This window comes from Eimeria maxima, genomic scaffold (assembly GCF_000499605.1).
Source record: "Eimeria maxima Weybridge genomic scaffold, Emw_scaff79, whole genome shotgun sequence".
Classification (NCBI taxonomy): Eukaryota; Apicomplexa; class Conoidasida; order Eucoccidiorida; family Eimeriidae; genus Eimeria; species Eimeria maxima.
The window spans coordinates 33,618-52,048 of record NW_013566766.1 but is presented as its reverse complement, the minus strand read 5'-3'; the positions used below and the strand labels follow the sequence as shown (position 1 = coordinate 52,048).

The window sequence follows — 18,431 nt, the reverse complement described above, 5'->3', positions numbered from 1 at the left end:
ATACTTTTTATGTCTCGGTGGCACAAATACACAAGGAAACTATTCAATTTAGAAAATTTACTGGAGTCGCACAGACCGCGTGCGTAGAATGTAATAGTCTAACTGTCGGAGACGAGAGAGTACCCATTCGAGATTTGAGGTGCCGAAACACTACTCGACAAAATGAGTTATTAACCACATTTCTGAAGTATAAACTGTAGCAATGGGGTGGCAGCACAGCACGAAGTAATGAGTGGTGCGGCACCACGTGAAAATGTTTGGGGAATATTCAGGGTTAAGGGTCTGTCCATGAATACGGCCGGCGGATACCAAATGTAATCCACGAAACACCGCCTAGGAACATAAGTATACTAAAATGTGTTCATATACGAAGTCAAGTCAAGCGGGGCATAAGCTGTGCTTCCAGTCTTAACACACAAAGCGTCGCTCTCCGCAAGGGCCACTGTCTGTCCGTATCAAGAAACTCAGGGCTACCTGTTTCACCATTCTTAACCAGCGGATGGCTCTCCCTTTAGCCCAGGCTGCGTGCTTGTTGCCGGCTGAGAGGTTGAACTTGTTTGCGGAGGAGACGCAGCCGCCTCGGCCTCCATAGCGGTTTTCAGTGCTTCATCTCGCCTGTAGACCCACCGGTCAAAAAGAATTGCAACAACACAGCTGTCTTGCAAAGAGTGAACGTCTAGATGATACCAGTCACTCTTTGAGCTACCCTTTGACAACACAAGATGAACTACCGTCTTCAAAATTTCAAACTACCAGACATAACGCCCAGAACGCTCGTTCAAACGATTGGGGAAATGCTCACTGCTCATTCTCAACTCCAGCTAACAGTCAACAAATACCACGATAACAGCAAATACTTCAGAGGCATTACATGTGTCCAAGAAACACACGAATGCATCGGCGTCACTTAGATTTCTCAGCATCCGAATTTGCAAAGAAGGCACTCTAGTGTATATGATAGCTCACATATGAACTGCGACTTCGTCGAGGCACCCTTCATCCGCAATGTCGTGGAAAGTTGTCATCTCCCCAGTTGCTTCACCTTCTTCCTCACCCCCGGGTTCTTCTACTGGCTGTTCCCAGCTAATCGGGCTGCAGGGAGTAGCAGATATGAACATTCCACAAGTGTGGGAAGATTGACCTATATCTGAGCCTATATTGTGGTACCAGTGGCTTGTATGATGGCTTACCCTTCCGTCTGCAGCTCGTCAACCTGCTCATCATCTTCCCTGCCCCCTTTTCTCTGTCTTCGTTCCCTCATAGCCTTCAGATTTTCCGAAAGATCTGTCAAGAAGCTGGGTGCATGCTCTTCCAGTAACTTTCTCTCGCGCTGCAGGTAGCATACCCCTCAAGACGCAGCACAGCGTTGGCCACCTGCTCCGGCGGGCAAAGACAACAGTTCAAGTGCCTTGGCGCTCCCTGCTGTAAGTGCAGCAAAGTATTACTACGTCTGCCGTAAAAGTCATTTTGGAATGTACGGTGCTCACGTGATGCGTCTTGCAGTACTTGAGAATCCACTTTGTGAGGATGGCGGAGTGCTGTGTACTGCGGCGGCTGATGGAAATAAGAGCTTGACGATTTTTTGCATAAGCGTATAGCCTAGCCCACGTCTTATCTCTCCTAAGGAAGCAGCCATTTCCAACCAACCAAAGGTTAACACGGCCTCTTGTTACAGCCACATTGAGGCGCCGCATGTCACCCAAAAAGCCAACAGTTCCATTTTTCGCTTCTTGCTTGTCACTGCGAATGCCTCGAACGGCCGAAAAAATTATAAAATCCTTTTCTTGACCCTGGCAATCAAACAACCACTCACATCAGGGTGGAGCCTAAATTGTACCTCCACAAGCTTCCTTTTACAGAGCGGAACAGCCAATACCGCAGCACGTACACAAACATGCTAGGTAGTCTGTAGCAGTCCCCGAAGGCACGTGATGAAGCGTCTGGGATGGGCCCCCGAGAGCTGATATGCGGGAAACAGTGTTGATTGGAGGACGGATTGTCACTGATTACCTGGAAACCATCTACTGTATTGACGTCTATTGGACACGACTTCCCTTCAGAAACCCCGAGCATCGCCTTAATAGTACGCCTCAGCAGAATGACTTGTTGCGCGTATGGGCTGATTACCGCAATGCGGTGCTCCCATCTGGTATTGCCGGATGCTACAAACTGCAAACGAAGGAACGTTTTCACAAGCATTGTCGACTCTCCTGTCACTCACATCACTTGGAAAGAGGAAGCATTGGGGCGAGACTTGCGCAGTCTGCAAGCAGCCCATGGATTAGCATACCAGTCGGCGGAGGAAGTCAATAAGTTGGCGAACGAAGTCGGCTTCTGCGTAGTTCACAAGGGACGTGTGTTCTTCCTGCACAGAAACATCGGCCGAATCATAAAAAACGGAATCCCCCGATGTACGAGTGTTTTAGATACGTCCACCACCATCCGGGCAGCAACAGCGAATGCAGCAGTACAGCAACAAGAACACATTCAACCCAAGAGGCTTCGTCTATCACACTACAATTCGACGAGTCAGGAGAAAACAGCGTCGAAACTGGGCATTCCTCGCATACTCATGTGGAGCATATCAGTAAACAGCGCATCGGTGTGCAGTTGATTCTTGAGCTCCAGGAGAGACCTACAGTGTGATCGCTGTCGAGATTGAAAAAGACGATTGGTTGAAGGATGGGCAGCCGGTGCCAAGAAGGAAAGGGGGTCCATAAGCCACTGGGTAAATGGGGAGCATCCCGCAAGAGCCCTTCATAGAAAGCGACGGACGCAAAGCGGGAGATAGCTGGATGCATGCGGTACTGTTGACTCAACATGTTCGTTGGCTGGCCTGCCCCCTCAAGGCGTTGAAACAGCGAGCGATCATACCGCTGCATACAAGCATTCCCCAATGTACATTTATCCACTCTAGGTTGCGTTCAGCAGCGCACTGCTGAGTTCCGCGTCTTCAGCAGCAGCGGCGATGCGTTGAAATGTAAGCAAGCACTAAACCGCATGAAGATAAACAGCCAATAAAGCTTGGAGCAGGCCGAACAAAGCCCCTTACCAACTGGATTGCATGACGTGAAAAGATGGTCGCGGGGAGTTGTTTTGGGTCGCCCACGAGAATGAGCCTTCTGCAGCCCAACCGAAGTGGAATGAGAGTTGCCAATTCAACGGCCTACATCCACACAGAACGGCAGCATGGCGGCATCGAGTAACTGCAATGGTCAGTATTGTAAGGACTTGTAGGGCACAGTCTAGACTGTGCATGCCCCAAGAAGAGGCCCACTGTCCCCTGATGAAGCGAGGGAGTGCAGAACAGATTAAAGGCCGCTAAGCTCAGCTGTCTGGTGCCGACCTGGGAAGCTTCGTCTACAACGACAGTGTCAAAACAGTCGGCAAGAGATGTCAAGTCGTTGGAACCGCAGACAGAAATTGTGGCACAGACAATTACACTATCCCGTAGCACATCCGCCTTGGCTGCCTACACGCCAATGTAAATGCGCACACATGCCAAAACCCCGTGCGCGCAGCTGTAAACAGAGGAGCAGCAGGCACTTTCATGCTCTTAAATCGCAGGAAAACACAGTCCACACCATTTGCTTTTGCTGAACGCTACCAACGTCACCAATTGCCGCTGCCAATGAAAGAATGGCCTTGGTAGACTTGTGACCGTTATATGCACCCAGAGCCGTTATCAAGAGGTTTACTCGTCAACAGCGACACACAGCCTGGCAGCACAGACGCAGCTCACTGCTAACGCGGCGAAGTTGGTAGAACCTCGGGATCTGAGCCTCTGTAGGGCTTTGTACTGCAGGCTGTGCTGCAGCAGGTCAGGATGTACATTAGGCCCTACGCGCACGACCTGCAATGAAGTCTCACAAGCACGATTTGCCCACGTTGCCATTGCTCATATCCCATTCAAGACGCCTCATTCGCAGCTGCAGCCCGAGACTGAAATAACTGATCCGAATGGGAAAGAGTCGAAGGGAATCTGATGACTAGCGGATATATTGATACTGTCCAAAAAGTGGATAATCAGCGTACAAAAAAAGCCAAAACTCACAGCTGGAGAGAATCTTTGACCGCTGCCGTCAAATATTCCGCCTCCTGTCTCGGGATCTGCCGTCAGGCGCTTGACGATCTCATCAATGGCCGCATTTGACGGCGCACAGACCAGAATACGACTGCGACCAGCACGTTCACATGCAGATCCTCATAGGCATACATGCACGCGTACACTTACACACCTGCCAGTGCCCCACGTAATGGGTGTCAGCCCGCACCCATACAGTTAAGTGTAGATGCTAAAACCCCATGAAAACCCCCCAGGCAGTTCCTGGCACATGCGTGGCACTGCAGCTAGGGATATCACTAAACCGTTTGGTATATAACCATCGCAGAGTCCGACATAAACAGGCTGCCGCATCCGGGTGTGGGCGTACACTGGCTGGAGCTCATGACGCTCTCTCGTTAGGCAGATAGGCGGATCAGTCGGAACAGCCGCTGGCTGTAGCATCATCTTACAGTCCAGATCCTCTAGCGTGAACTCGTCTGCGTCCATCCAGGCAACGTAGTCCGCTGAGAGACGCAACACCGCATCGTCTGTGAATACCCAGTCTTCGCAGAAGTGGTCACGAAAGTTATTAAAGGCACATCGTCCCACAGGTAGAGACCAATAATTCGGACAAGCAAAAACAGAGAGGTGGGACACAACAAATACTCAAATCCGATGCTTACGCTCCAGCCAAGGACGCCACTTAGACCGCGAACCTGCTTCAACTTGAACCGCTGCTCCCGATTTGTCGCCTGCTTCCTCTGTTGGGCGTTGCTCAGTCTGCAGGAGAAAGAGAACGAGCCAACAAACGCTCCAGTGGCACAGAACGAAAGCAAGGGCCTCCGTCTGGTGGTTTGCTTCCCCATGCTCATGGATGTGTCGCTCACAGGTGAGTGCGAGTAGGATTCGTTCTGGCCCTCGAGCTGTGCATGGAGGATAACGGAGACGACGCCAACAATGGTGGAAGTCTTTCCTGTGCCAGGTGGGCCTTGAATGAGTGTGACACCCTCCACCTTGAGCGAATCCTCAAGGGCGGCGAGCTGGCTGGCGTTATACAGACTCTCTAAACGGGTCCTCAGGGCCTCCGGGATGACGAGTCGTCGTTCTCCTGGTTGGGACGTTTCCTCCGTCTGGATTTCAGAGGGCCCTAATGAGGCGCCGTCTGTCGTGGCGGCAAGTGGTGTCTGTGCACGCTGCCCTTCGGATGGTGAAGAGCTCTCATCGCTTGCATGAGTACCTGCGGGCGGAGAAACTGTGGCTGCCCCCTCTTCAGCATTCCGATGGGCACCCTCGTTGTCTTCCAACAAGGGATTGTTCAGAGGCCCTGCCAGCTTTGCTTTGTTCAGCTGCAGTCGTGAGGTTGAGCCTGTCGTTGGCGAGCGAAAAAGACTGTCCTTCAGTTGCAAATCCGGCAGTGACATCAGGCCCTGCAGTCAGCAAAATGGAAATAACTACAAATCCAGCAAAGGGCTAACTGCTGCAGAGACAAGGCAAAGATTCATTGGAGTGCAAATGAATACACACGTAGACGGCCACACACGCTACAAACACGCAAACACAATCCAGGGACGATGCTATACATAGGAATCCAAAACAACACAGATATATGTAGGTGTGCAACCACACAATCCAGGGACGGTGGTATACATAGGAATCCAAAACAACACAGAAATATGTAAGTGTGCAACCACCCTTGATCACGCACTCACAGGCGCGAAGGAGCACAGACATGCGTGCAGTTGAATGCACACACGCAGGTACAAACATGAGAGATACTGGAACAGGCGAAGGCGAGAGAGGGATAAAAGGGAAAAACATAATAGGCAATGTCTAATGCTAGACGCCGCGTAGCACCTGGAATTCTCTGTATAGCGTTGTGAGGGACATGATTCGCTGAACAGTCCACTTAGTGAACTGGGCATTGAGAGCCTTCACGAGCTTGAGTAAACGACACCGGTCTCGAGGCAATAGGAAGCCGTAAGGCCTTCCTGTTGCCGGATTATACACCGCTGAGGAGTCTGGACCCTCCTCCACTCCCGGGCCCCCTTTCCCATTGTATGCGGAGCCTAGAGGGGTCAGCACCTTCACACTGATGGATTCGTGCTGTCCCTGAGACACAACTGCGAGCACATGACAATCGGTATCTTGGGGCCTTAGCGCTCGTGTCGACAGCCGAACCTCTGCCTCGTCAGCCGGCGGCTCCAAGCTAGGGGGCATGTTGGTGGTAGTATCTTTCTTCTTTCCAGAGTCCACCTGTGCCTCCCTCTCACTTCCCTTCTGCGGCGCCATAAGCGCCTCAGCCTCATCAGCTGCTCGGCTTGCTGGAATGTACATGAGCACCAGATCTCCATGGCAATAACGGCACGCCGAAGAAGAAACAGCAGCCGTGCCTCCAGAGCGGCTTAGGAGCAAAGACAGAAAGGCTCCCCGAGGCTCACCGCTTTGCTGCAACATACCAACACAGAGAAACATGACTTCTTGCCATTCTGCTGCTCCCCTGCAACAATCGAAGCCTTTGAAGAGGATAAACAAGGCAAAATCTTAAGTGCGTTTCTACTCCACGTCACTACTGATAGGGTTACCTGCACCACCTCCTCGGGCGGTCCCAAGTCGAGTTTGATAGCTCTTGCGAGGGCCTGTTTGGCCTCTTGAAGAAACAAAGGTAGAAAGAAGCCAATGTACACATTTTCGTTGGGTATTACTGTTGGAATTGCCCGTAAGTATTCTCGTTCTTGGTGCTGTGCTGCTTGTGTATGTGCCAGGGGCGTCGGGTCAACTTCTGATGTTTCCTTGGCCTCCCCTAGCTCCCTCCCTTCCGTCTCGTCTTCAGTGTCCTTGCCATCCACCTGTATCTCCTCGTTACGGTCGTTAGAAGTGGTAGACGAAAGTATGGGATCTTCTGCCGAGGAACTCCCCGAGAGAGGGCGGACCCCTTCTTCGCGGAGGTCGGCAAAAAAGTCGAGGCCAAGCAACAACTCGTTTAGAGGATCCACGGACGGCAGAAGGCTAGAGCCTTCAATGTGGCGGTAACGTTGTAACCAAGCCGAGCCAAGGCGCTCCGCTCGCTGCAGTTCTTCCTTCGCGCATATCTCTCGGGATCTCAACGAGCCCCTGGATACAGAGGTCAAGGCCCCCACATGGCCTCCAGATTCACTTGAAAGACAAACCATCTGGGCATCCACGACAAATGGCACTGGAATCCCGCTTCTTTCCTTATTTTGCAGGGCCCCTGCCCCAGGGCTCTAGCAATTAGACCTGCTCGGCGGTGACGACTTGGTTGGCGGCGGTTCTACCCCCTATGCTGTCCTATGCAGTTAACAGGAGCATGGTGGCCACCTTATGCAGAACTACAATCCACCATCATGATTCGTGTAGGACCCGCTGAGATGCCTCGACGCGACCCGAGGAGAGGGACATCGGGAGTCTCCCCTCCGCTCCGGGCTCCTGTCGATGATAACGAACTAAATAAGACTAGGATTTAGTGAAACATTATACAAAGGCAAACCGATCCCCTATTTCTCGGAAGATGCCTCAAAATTAAGTTGTTTTCTCCTGTTGGGCCGTCTCCTGCGATGGCTGCCGTGGAGCATATCGAGATTGTCCGCATGCAGTACAAAGTACACGACTCCACTAGGACGAATAGTTCGTGCCATTTTCTTTAATACTCTGTTTTTGAAGGGAATTTATCTCAAAAATAAGCTAAAATCAATAGTCACGGCCCCTGCGATTCCAGCACTGGGGCCCCCCGGCCTACCGACTTGCAAGAGTCGCGGTGAAGGACATGGAGTGCAGCAACTAGGGAGCGCCATCTCGCCCATGAGGGGTCAAAATGATCTTGACCCATCTGCTGCTGCGGCAGCGGCTGCTCGACGCCTCGGTAGCAGCCGACCACTGTTTGCGGTTTCCCTGAGCAAAGCTGTGTCTCAGTTGCTGCGGCCGACTCCAGGTTCTGAGTCGACTGCCTACTGTTCGACTTCTTCGACTCTCTCATCCTCGACAACATCGCAAGCGAGAGATGCTGGCCTTATGGCAGACACCCTACGGGAGGAAGACGGGCCCTTGGGGCAGACAGTGGATAACAAACCGCCCGAACGGAGAACTCATGTAGCCAAAGCTGCGGTCAGCGAAACTGTTCAGACGCATTGGCTGACCGGGAGGTTTATTGCACAGGTCCGAGCCCATTTTGAAGCCACTCTTGCTGCATTATATTCAGAAAAGGGCGAGGCGGCCGACGGTGACGGAGAGGAAGCACAGTCAGGCGAAGGAGAGGTGGAAGAAACAATCAAACACCAAAGATCCATATGCACTGCAGCGCTTCATTGGGGGCTTCTTCTGATCCTCTCAGCTGAGTCGGCTCTGCTTACTGAGGGAGCATCTCAACTATCACCGAGGACCCCCGCAAAAGTTTCGCTAGATCAACAAAACGATACTTCCTCCCCATCGGAGTTAAGCGGGCTTGAACTGAAGGCCCAAAACGACCACAGGCATAATAAGGCGGAGTCTGCGGATGCCGTATTAACGGGTAAGATAAGAGACTGCCTAGAAACAGCTCAGCTACCGTGTCACTGCCGCACGAAAAAGAAGTAGGAGTCTTGCAACGGCATTTTTCTTTCCTGTTATTTTTCAACATCGTTGATTTGGTGCTTTCTACAGAAGCTCTATTTGCTCTTGAGATCATCATTCGACTTTCCCCGGTGACGGCTACCAGAGTCCTTCCCAAGATCCTCGAGTGGCTCGACTGGGGCCTCGCAGGCAGAGGGGGGCACCACCCGCTGCTCTCCGAAAAGACACAAGTCGGTGACAAGCAGGTCCACATTTTAGGTGACCAAAATACGGGGATCGATAGTTGTGCAAGCGAAGTGGAACGCCGTGTGCAGCAAATCGGAACCGGCTCTCTCTCTGCACTTTTCAGTTGCCCCCTTCAAAATTTCCACGCTTTTGGACGTATTTGCAACCCATCTGAGCATCTCCTGCGGATACGCTTGCTGGCGCTCCTCCTGCGGGGCCCTAGGATACTCCTTGGTTGTTCGAGGGTCCTCGCCGCCTGCGTAGTGCCGCCCCAACCAGTGCAGGGGGTATGTGGAGGTGACAGCAGCAATACTACGCGTGGAACGGCACCAGTGAGTAGGCTGGAAGGCGAGAATGCCAAAGCTGCCGCTAAGGCTGAGTCTTGTTTACAGCGCCGGCTCTTTGAAGAAACTGTCGGCCAGCTTCTTACTGCTCTCGGCGATTTGAGAGCTGCCCTCATCCCGGGTGTTCAAATTGGAGAAATACGCACACCCTCGTTGACACTTCAGCAATCTATTGACGGCCCGAATATGGTCGAGAAAATAATTCTCTCCGCTTGTCTACCTCCTTTGCTTTGTTTGGAAACCACTTCATCACAGCATACTACAGCCGGGAGCCAGAATATGGACGGCTCCGCCTCCTCTGCGAACAGGTCTTTGGAGCAAAGCATATCTTGGGCTTTTGCAGAGAACAATATCGTGGCTGCCGAGGGTACACCACATAAGGCTGCGCATTATATCCTTGCTACCGTTCAGGTAAGCCACGACGCTGGCCGGGGAGCAATGATGGTTCGGAAAGAGAAATGCGGTAGCGGAACACTAGTTTCGCTGGAAAAGACTTTAGAATATCCCGTCTTAGTATGTCAGGAGGCATGCGGTCTCGCACTGTTGATTTGGACGCAGGGCCTACTTCTCTCGTTCGCGCTGAAAGTCGAAGGGTCGTCAACATGCCTAGACACTTTTGGGGTTGCTGCCGCTGCAACCGATGAATCAGTAGTCCGAGAAGCGAAAGGTCAGGAGCCCGGCAAGGACAATGCCTTGTGAAGTCTTAATTTGGAGTCTTAATTCTTGCAGGATACAAAAGCCACTAGATACATTTTTAAGTGTTTTACCATGGAGTCTACTGCAGACATAAGTATTCTGTGTTCCCGTGTGCAATCCTCTGCAGCACTTCTGGAGGAGGTCGGTGAATTCTTCAATTCCCGCCGAAATACGCCAATGGGGTTGCGCTCCCTGGAACTGCCACAAAACACATTAATACACGCCGTGACAGGCCTATGCTCTCGTGCGCTTACAGCCAAGGAGCTTCCAAAGGCTTTCCAGATCAATGCAAGCCGAGCTGACTCGCGCATTTTACTAACGGCTAGAGCAGCTGCCTCAGTTGTCGAAGTGCAAATGGCGGAACGAGGCGGAGGGATAGAACCACGTTGCCCACTGACTGGTTAGTGCTTTTGCAGAATTGCATAGAGGTATTACTTATGTCTTCTATTAACCGTGCGCATAGTACGCGTGTTTCAACTTCTGTCTCACCCTGCAGGACGGTTGCAACTGCCAGATGGGCTTCCTGACGAGCAGTTGATTGACCTAGCTGGACAAGACAGGAGTGAGAATTCAGTAGTGAATAGAGGCTCTGAACAACGTTTTCTTTCATATCTCACTGACGAAGGGGCATTTCTAATGGCTATACATGTTTCCCGTATCTTGACCGCGCTCGTCAAATCAGTACCTGTAAGTGGAAATGTGACACTGCCAGAGCTGCATTTAGTCGTATAGGAGACGTCTGCAAGAAGTGAAGAATGCTTCTTATATTGTCAGTGTGTACTCAGATAAAAGATGAAGACCGCAGTCTAGGTTTGATTATCCCGCCCCTACTCCGCGTGTTGGATATCCCGCAAGGTATGATTTAGGCTACATATTCCTTCCTCATCGTATTTATAGTTGATGATGGAAGTTTGTTTGAGGGTCGGTAGCGGGGAAGTTAGCCTCTTGGTAGTGCAGGAGGTGTAGTCAATAACATGATTGCCAACACTAACCATTGTTGCGATCTGCTCGCGTCTCGGGTTTGGAAAACTCAGCTGAAGTTCGTTTCCTGGGTTGGAAGTGCCTCCACGAAGTCGTCGTCCACTGTGCAATGGGCGGTGAGCAACAACCGATGCCCTCCATTTTTGAATACTGTAGCAGGAGCAGGACTGATTCTATTGCAGATTATGTTACATCGTGACTTCCACACGCTGTTTTGGGTATTCCTGTGTGTGTTTCTGCCTCCAGCACTCAACAACTACCGCACGCCTATAATCCAGGTAAGTAACATTAGTACCTTCATGCATCACGAGTCCATTTGTAAAATTAGATGCAACATTGTTATCTACATGTGTTAAAAAGCTAAACCGTGTCAATTTGTGGTGCGTTACTCTTGCGGGTGTGCTTGTACTTAGGCCTTGATGGGCGGGTTCCCCATCTACACCGAGGTGGACGTTTGCTTTGATGCATATCTTAAGGCTTTTACGGCATTCGTCTGCCGCACATTTTCGGATGAATATGATCAATCGTTCTTTGAATGGTGCGCAGAGCACTTCCTTCTGCGATCATAGATTTGTGACATCTAGGTGCCGAGGAACAGAAAAACTAGCATTCCGTCATTTTCCTTGCGTTGTGCGCTCAGCCAAAACTTCTTGATTGACATGGCCCACCCCGCCCTGAACTCGTCTGAGAGGCTTCGCTCGATTTTCTTAAGACAGTCCAGGGATCTGCTGATATTCGCTGGAGATTCAGCAAATCTGAGATTATGCGACTGGATGAGTTTCTGTCTCGAGGCTTTAGAGGGGGTATCTCTTGAAACCATAGGAGAGGGTATGCATGCATAACCTGATTTGACGCGTTCATACGATTTCGCTTTTTGCACTGCTCACCCAGATAGCGAGATATGATGTCTACGTTTATGAGTTCAGGCTTGCAAACTCTTGAGGTGTTGCTTTCCATCGGCACGGATATCGAGGAATTTTTTCCACAGATCATTTGTCGCTTGGCTACCATAGCCTTGGTAGCAAAGGAAGAATTTGTGCAGAAATATCCAGGACCCTCCTCCGGACAGCTGTGAGGCGGTGGACATCTTAGTGGCAGTCGCATCCATTAGCTACAGATTGTGATAACAGTAACAGTATTTGTTCAGTCTGTGTTGTGCATATGTTCGATCTGCAGGCAACTCGCGGAATTGGTAGAGGCCGTTTCCCATCAATTGATCCGCTCAGCAGATAACGAGCTGCTGCTTACTATTTGCACAAAGGTTTCTTCGCAATTCCAAGAAAGGCGTTGCGATGAACCTTCACTTGTGGACGCTATCACTGAATGGCTTTCATGGTTCTCTTCTCTGTTGCAAGAAGGGCGTGATCCGAAGGGGGAAAAGGAGGCGACTTCACCAGGCCCACAAATCAAGGTGTGAATTTGCCAAACCGTGGTGGTTGCAACATATTTGCTACCTGAGATGGAAATTTCCAATTCTAAGGAGCTTCAATCCAAGGGTAATTCGTCGGACTACTGCCCCCAATGACGAAAATACCTAACATGTTGGCCAAGCATCCGCAATAAAGCCACAGCCTGTGCTGAATAAGTTTGCTGAGGGGTCTCTGTGCTTACTGGCATTGGCGTCTACGTTCTAGAAGCCGTCGGTATAGCAAAAGGTTAGACACTCTCCCATGTTTGCAGCTGATAGAGGATTGTTCTAGAGGTCTTGTTTGAATAAGGACTGGCTGGAGTTGAAGGGCGTTATCGTATTTTTTCTTCAAAATTTTAAACTCCACCATGTCGAGTCGATACGATGAGACCCGATTTTTCGCAGCAATCATTAGGTCAAGCTGTCGCGATCCGTTGTAGCTAATCTCCCTAGATAACCAGGCATAGAAAGATGGTGCTAACCATCCTGCTAAGTCAACTGCGTTGTGCCTTTTGCTATAGATGCAAACGTGTCCTAATGCTTGCTATCTAGATTACTTGTTCATAGTAGCAAAGTCAACGAGTAGCTTATAGAAAAAACAATTAAGAACAAATAAAAAAAAGAATTGTTCAGTGTGTGTGACTAGTCAAGGGGGATTTTCCCTTAAATCTGAAACATCTTCAGCATGCGGTGGGTGACAAAGAATCCACCTAAAAGTGTACGATGAGCAACAGATTTCGATGCACTCTACTGTGTGAAGAGAACCATACCAGCAATGTTGACGGAAGCCAAAAAGGTTCCAATGATAGCCAGAAGAGTGAAGCCAGATATTAGTGCGGTGCCGTATTCTGAAAAAACGATGAGGCACTGTCTTGGTAGGGGGGACTTTTACGTCTGACATACCCAGCATGCAGCCGATGACGATAACTCCTGACAGCTGAAAATGGAATGAATAGGTAGTGGCACAGCTGTCAAGTACCATATGATTGACTTACGGCGTTTGTCACGGACATCAATGGCGTGTGCAGTGCAGGGGTAACAGCCCAAACGCTGAACAGTATCCTTAAATAAGTCTGCTTATGCCTCATATGCATAACATGACTTACCAGTAGTAGCCAACGATAAGAGACAATGCAAGAAGAGTCAAATGCTTGAGCTCCATGGGGTCGAGAACAATACCAAGAAGCCCCACGACGGCGGCGGCAACAACCAAGCACATGGCAAAGAATGCATCCGAAGCCAGGGCCTGTGCAAAGGCACCTCCAATCCTTGCAGGTGCGGCGCCGGCACTTGGTGCAGGTGGCATCTGCATGCTGCGTGGGGGCGTTCTTGAGACAGGGGTGGGTTGAGGGGGTTGCCAAACGTTGCCTGAAAGGAGGAGTTGGGGGCTCGTAGGATGTTGTGAAAGGAGTTATTTTTGCTTACGGCCTTGGTACACAGCGACCAGTCCTCTGATTACTTCGTCGTCCATGTTGACACGGAAGTTGCTGCCACCACCTAGATCCTCCAGAAGGTTGCACATGTTCATGGAGAACAACTCTGAAGCCTGAACTGGCCTGAAAAAGCATTTTAATTTTCTCGTCTGCCTAGGAGGATCTCACGAACAACAAACTCACATCCTGGTTTCTATGCGTCTGCGTCCAATGACTGTGATGCCGTCAACTACAATCTGATCGTCCTTGGGGGCAACCTCAACATTTCCACCCCAGCCGGCGCGCACATCGCCGAATTCGGTTGCAAGGTCCACAATGACAGAGCCGGGTTTCATCGTGCGTAACATGTCACGTGAAATAAGCTTCGGAGACGGCTTTCCGTGGATAGCAGCGGTACATATGACGACGTCGCAGTGCTTGATTGTGTTTGCAATCAGTTCGCGCTGGGCTCTTTGGTATGATTCACCCATTTCGCGTGCATAGCCACCGAGGACTTCAGCTTCCTCTCCCTGTTTTTACCATGAGGCTCCGGTTTTTTTTAGGCTAAGCAAAGTTCAATTTACCATTCTCAAGCCAATGAATTTTCCACCGCAAGATTCAACTTCCTCGCGTGTTGCCGAGCGCACATCGTGACCGAAAACTTGCGCACCCAAACCGTGGGCAGTTGAAATAGCTTGCAGACCGGCAACACCAGCACCGATGACGAAGACTTTAGCAGCGTCAACACGGCCAGCAGCGCTGATGGATGCCTTGCTGAGCTTTGGGAGGGCATTGAATGCTTCAATGACTGCGCGATAGCCCTGGAGGCCTTGCATTGCAGACCTGTAAAAGTATAATTAGTCGCATGTCAGCTAACTCACGGATATGATATTGCTTACTTGACATCTAGCTTTTGTGCTCTGGTGACACGTGGCACTTCGTCCACAGCAAGGGCTGTGACTCCTTGACGAGCGAGCATGTCCAATGCTTGAGTGTTTCTGAAGGGGTCAAACGTGTTCAGAAATCGTTCTAAGCTTAACGAAGTAGAACTGCTTACACGCTAGGGAAGAGGTAGCTGATCAACACCTTGTCTCTAGGCATACGGGAAACCATTTCAGGTGTTGGGGCTGACACACGAAGCAGCACCTCAGCAGCCCGGATGACTCCTTCGGCGTTGTGTTCAATCTCCGCTCCATTTCTTCTGTACTCTTCGTCGGAGAAGCCAGCATCGACACCAGCACCAGACTCCACGATGACACGGAATGCCATCCTTCTGAGCTTAGGAACAAACTTTGGGGCTAGGGGCACCATAACTGAGCCATTAGTGTCCTTGAGAACACCAACACCCAGTCTGGGATAAGGCCAAGAAGATTGATCAACGCGCTCTTCTCTTTCGAACTCAAGAAGACCGGATTCGAGGTCATCACGAGCAGCGGAGGGTGGCATTTGTTCTGCCTTCTGAAAAGGAACGTATGTGACTCGTGTAGGCTTCTAAGGGAGCAAACAAAACCCACGTACCGCGTTGACACGAGCGAACACAGCAGAAGTTGTATTCTTGGCATTTCCAAAGAGCATGCGAGTGTTCTCCAGGTGGAACAGAGGATTCTCAATGCTGGCATATCCAGCTGCCATGGAGCGCTTCAGTACGAATACGCGTCTAGCCTTCCATGCCTCAATGACAGGCATTCCGGATATCTTTGATCCTGGCTCCAGTGCAGCAGGATTGACGGTATCGTTAGCTCCAACAACAAGGACAACATCGTAAGAGCTGATTTCTGGGTTAACCTCAGACATCTCTTTGACAATTTTGTAAGGTACATCAGCCTCCGCAAGCAGGACGTTCATGTGTCCTGGCATGCGGCCAGCCACTGGGTGGATGCCGAAGTCGACAGTAATTCCACAGTTAATCAGGTTCTGTATTCGTTTGTATAAATCTCTTAGTCACGCGCAGTGATGTAAGTAGGCGCTTACCTTCGCAATATCAGCGAGCTCGCTCTGGCACCTTGCAACTGCCATTCCGTATCCAGGTACGATAAGAACCTTTCGGGCAGCCAGAAGCTCATCAGCGACCTCATCAGCGGTGGTCTGCTGAACAGCACCCTGTGGGGCAGCTGCACCGACTCCCTCTGCCTCCTCAAAGCCACCAAGAACAACGTTCCAGAGACTTCGGTTCATGCCCCTGCACATGATGTATGACAGGATGGCACCAGACGAAGCTATGAGGGCACCAGCGATGATAAGCAGGTTATTGTCCAACATGAAACCGCTGGCAGCTAATGCCACTCCAGAGTATGAGTTCAACAAGCTGATCACGACAGGCATGTCAGCGCCGCCAATGGCAGCGACTAAATGGAAGCCAAGCCACATGCTCAGACCAGCGTTGACATAGCTGAAATATACAAGAATGAACAGTAGGAAAATAGGCATGACTAAAGTTTGACATCTTACAGACAAAGCATGCGAGTGAGGTGACCAGAAGATACGCAGAAAAGTGCACCAAGGACGCCGATGGCAGCGATGGTTGCAGAGTTTAGTGCATGACGACCTGGAACTCTAAGTGAGCGGCTCTCCATCGATCCATGGAGCTTGGCGGCAGCGACAACTGAAGGGGGAAGCCATGCAAAAACCCAGTTAAGCAAAAGGGGGGGTTCGAATATCCTACCGGATCCTGTAAAGGTGATGCCAGCAACAAATACTCCGGCGTAAACTTCCAAGAGGCGAAGGAGAGAAGAGGCTCGCTCGACTCCAGCGGGAGAGTGGAAATTTGCAAATCCAACCTGATGCAAGGTGCATGAAGCAGGGGGTAATACACGCCTAGAAAAATTGGTAGCGTCTCACCATCACAGCAGCGAGACCGACGAAACTGTGGAAAAGCGCAACAAGTTGAGGCATCTCGGTCATATTAACGGACTGGGCTATATATAAGCCCAGACCAACTGCTGGAGCAGCGGTGGCAAAGAAGAGCAAGTAATGTTGACCGAATCCTGCTTCTGTGAAGGTGACAACAACGGCAGCAACCATGCCGACAAGACTGGAGGAAAGCGAATCATTAGAGGATGCTCCGACTAGACAATTTCAATATTAGCATACCCAAGGATATTCCCGCGCTTGGCTGTCTGGGGCGTGCTAAGGCCTCTTAGACAAAGTATGAAACAGACGGCAGAGAACAGGTAGACAGCTCCGAGGAGAGAAGGCATGTTGGAAAAGGCAAATTTCGAAATCGCGCCACCTTCCGGATTCTCAGGGCGAGCTCCGTCGAAGCCTTCGTCACCTTCTCCAGGCCTGAAAAGAGAGCATTGGGCATGCCACGACAGGGGCAGTAATATTGAATTCGTACCGGTTAACGGGGAAAAATTCGCCCATGCGGACGAGATGGCGTTGGATAGACCTCAGGTTCGCCGCCGGGAAGTCGAATTCGGCGTTTGTGGTCGTGGCGAAAAGAGCCAAACCAAGGCATGCTGCCAGGAAAACACTTGATAGTCCGCTGGGGCGCCACATTTTCGCAAAAGAAATCGGGAAGTGTATTTCAGTATAATCAAAACCAGGTTGCCCCTTAGGTGCCGCTGTTTTCTGGCGGACCGATGCTGGTTGAGAATGTTTTGATTCTAAGAATGACTGTCCAGGATCGTAGTGATCTTCAAAAATGGTCCGGTGTAGTGACACCTGGAGTGCTCCGAAGACCCTACGCGATCCTATGGCATTGTCTCGTACGCACTCGCCGCTGCAGCTTGCGACTTTGAGCCCAAAAATTTTATCGAATCCGCCTCTAATTGGAGAACCCCCAGCATGAGCGCACTTTGTTCGGCCCAACTGTACGAGCTAGCCTTAGCCATTCACAGCTGATACAGGAGCAAGAGTCTTGACGTTCAAAACTAGACCTAGAAGGAATATCTTTGGCTAACAACACCTCGACAATGGTTCACCTTTTAAAAGTCTCCCAACGATGTCTAACGAGGAATTATTGGAAATAGCACGAGTAGACCATAGCACCGTTAAGCCGTGCACTGTTGTGCCATTTGAAGATGAGCTAGGGGGAGGTTCGACGACTTCATCTTGGAGAAACAAATCTTCGTTGTAGTCCGAATAAGGAGATAACTTAAATCCTGAAAAAATATGAGGGGACAAGCATGTTGAGTAACCGGAGCCAAGCTGTGCGGAACAGGAATTGTAGCCTGCGGAGTCGTGAAGTTGGTGGTATGCACGGTGACTACGAAGTTGGCAGTAGCAAGTGGATCACTTAAATCACAACGGACCATGAATTAAAATACCTTAAATGCTTTTTGGCTCCCAGTATGTTCTTAAGTTGTTCCCAATTTCGGGACCAGGAGCCAAACCTATGGTCCCCCTCCAAAGAGTCGCCAGGTTTAGTAGCACGCAGTTCAACTTCACAGTTCAAACTAGCGTCTTCTGCACTAGCCACAACTATGGAAGTAACGTATGTGTATAAATTTATGTGAACCCCTCCATTTGAGAATCTCACGACACATTCTTTCTCCCAAACTGAATGTGGCAATGTTGGGCCAATAACAACACTGTCTTGGCTAGAATTCAACGCAGTAGGTGGAAATTTATGGTGCAACAGCAGGATGTTCGAGAACTGCAATGTGTCAAAATGCTTATGAACAATTCAGACAACTCTGGCCACCCAGACAAACGCAATCATTTTTGTAGCCATGACTCAGCCGTTGGTTACTGCATTTGGCAATTTTCAGCATGAGCGAGAACAACTCATAGAATGATAACCTATTCTTGGGATG

At 50.3% G+C, this 18,431-nt stretch overlaps 3 protein-coding genes across 3 annotated transcripts; 1 reads left to right on the top strand and 2 right to left on the bottom strand.

Annotated features, from left to right (window-relative positions):
• Positions 1 to 488: 488 nt before the first annotated feature.
• Positions 489 to 8,036, bottom strand: EMWEY_00011330 (tRNA-splicing endonuclease positive effector protein, putative; the record flags this gene model as incomplete). Its single annotated transcript, XM_013482818.1, has 17 exons — positions 489 to 615; positions 967 to 1,092; positions 1,191 to 1,330; positions 1,488 to 1,790; positions 2,011 to 2,169; positions 2,291 to 2,365; positions 2,640 to 2,876; positions 3,053 to 3,166; positions 3,347 to 3,472; positions 3,743 to 3,853; positions 4,055 to 4,175; positions 4,434 to 4,569; positions 4,729 to 4,825; positions 4,933 to 5,472; positions 5,900 to 6,490; positions 6,628 to 7,215; positions 7,800 to 8,036. The coding sequence occupies 17 exons, from the start codon at positions 8,034 to 8,036 to the stop codon at positions 489 to 491; spliced, it is 3,828 nt and encodes a 1,275-aa protein (XP_013338272.1).
• Positions 8,037 to 8,071: 35 nt separating this feature from the next.
• On the top strand, positions 8,072 to 12,271 carry EMWEY_00011320 (hypothetical protein, conserved; the record flags this gene model as incomplete). The annotated part of the gene is made up of 10 exons (XM_013482817.1): positions 8,072 to 8,567; positions 8,699 to 9,844; positions 10,001 to 10,273; positions 10,370 to 10,435; positions 10,648 to 10,728; positions 11,014 to 11,132; positions 11,268 to 11,392; positions 11,495 to 11,682; positions 11,781 to 11,925; positions 12,031 to 12,271. 10 exons carry the CDS (start codon positions 8,072 to 8,074, stop codon positions 12,269 to 12,271), a joined length of 2,880 nt encoding a protein of 959 aa, XP_013338271.1.
• A 654-nt stretch (positions 12,272 to 12,925) lies between these two features.
• On the bottom strand, positions 12,926 to 17,172 carry EMWEY_00011310 (transhydrogenase, putative; the record flags this gene model as incomplete). Its single annotated transcript, XM_013482816.1, has 17 exons — positions 12,926 to 12,972; positions 13,033 to 13,110; positions 13,166 to 13,199; positions 13,258 to 13,312; positions 13,369 to 13,630; positions 13,688 to 13,818; positions 13,879 to 14,204; positions 14,259 to 14,517; positions 14,574 to 14,672; positions 14,732 to 15,132; positions 15,193 to 15,588; positions 15,646 to 16,063; positions 16,123 to 16,276; positions 16,337 to 16,451; positions 16,513 to 16,705; positions 16,765 to 16,956; positions 17,012 to 17,172. 17 exons carry the CDS (start codon positions 17,170 to 17,172, stop codon positions 12,926 to 12,928), a joined length of 3,321 nt encoding a protein of 1,106 aa, XP_013338270.1.
• Positions 17,173 to 18,431: the final 1,259 nt, after the last annotated feature.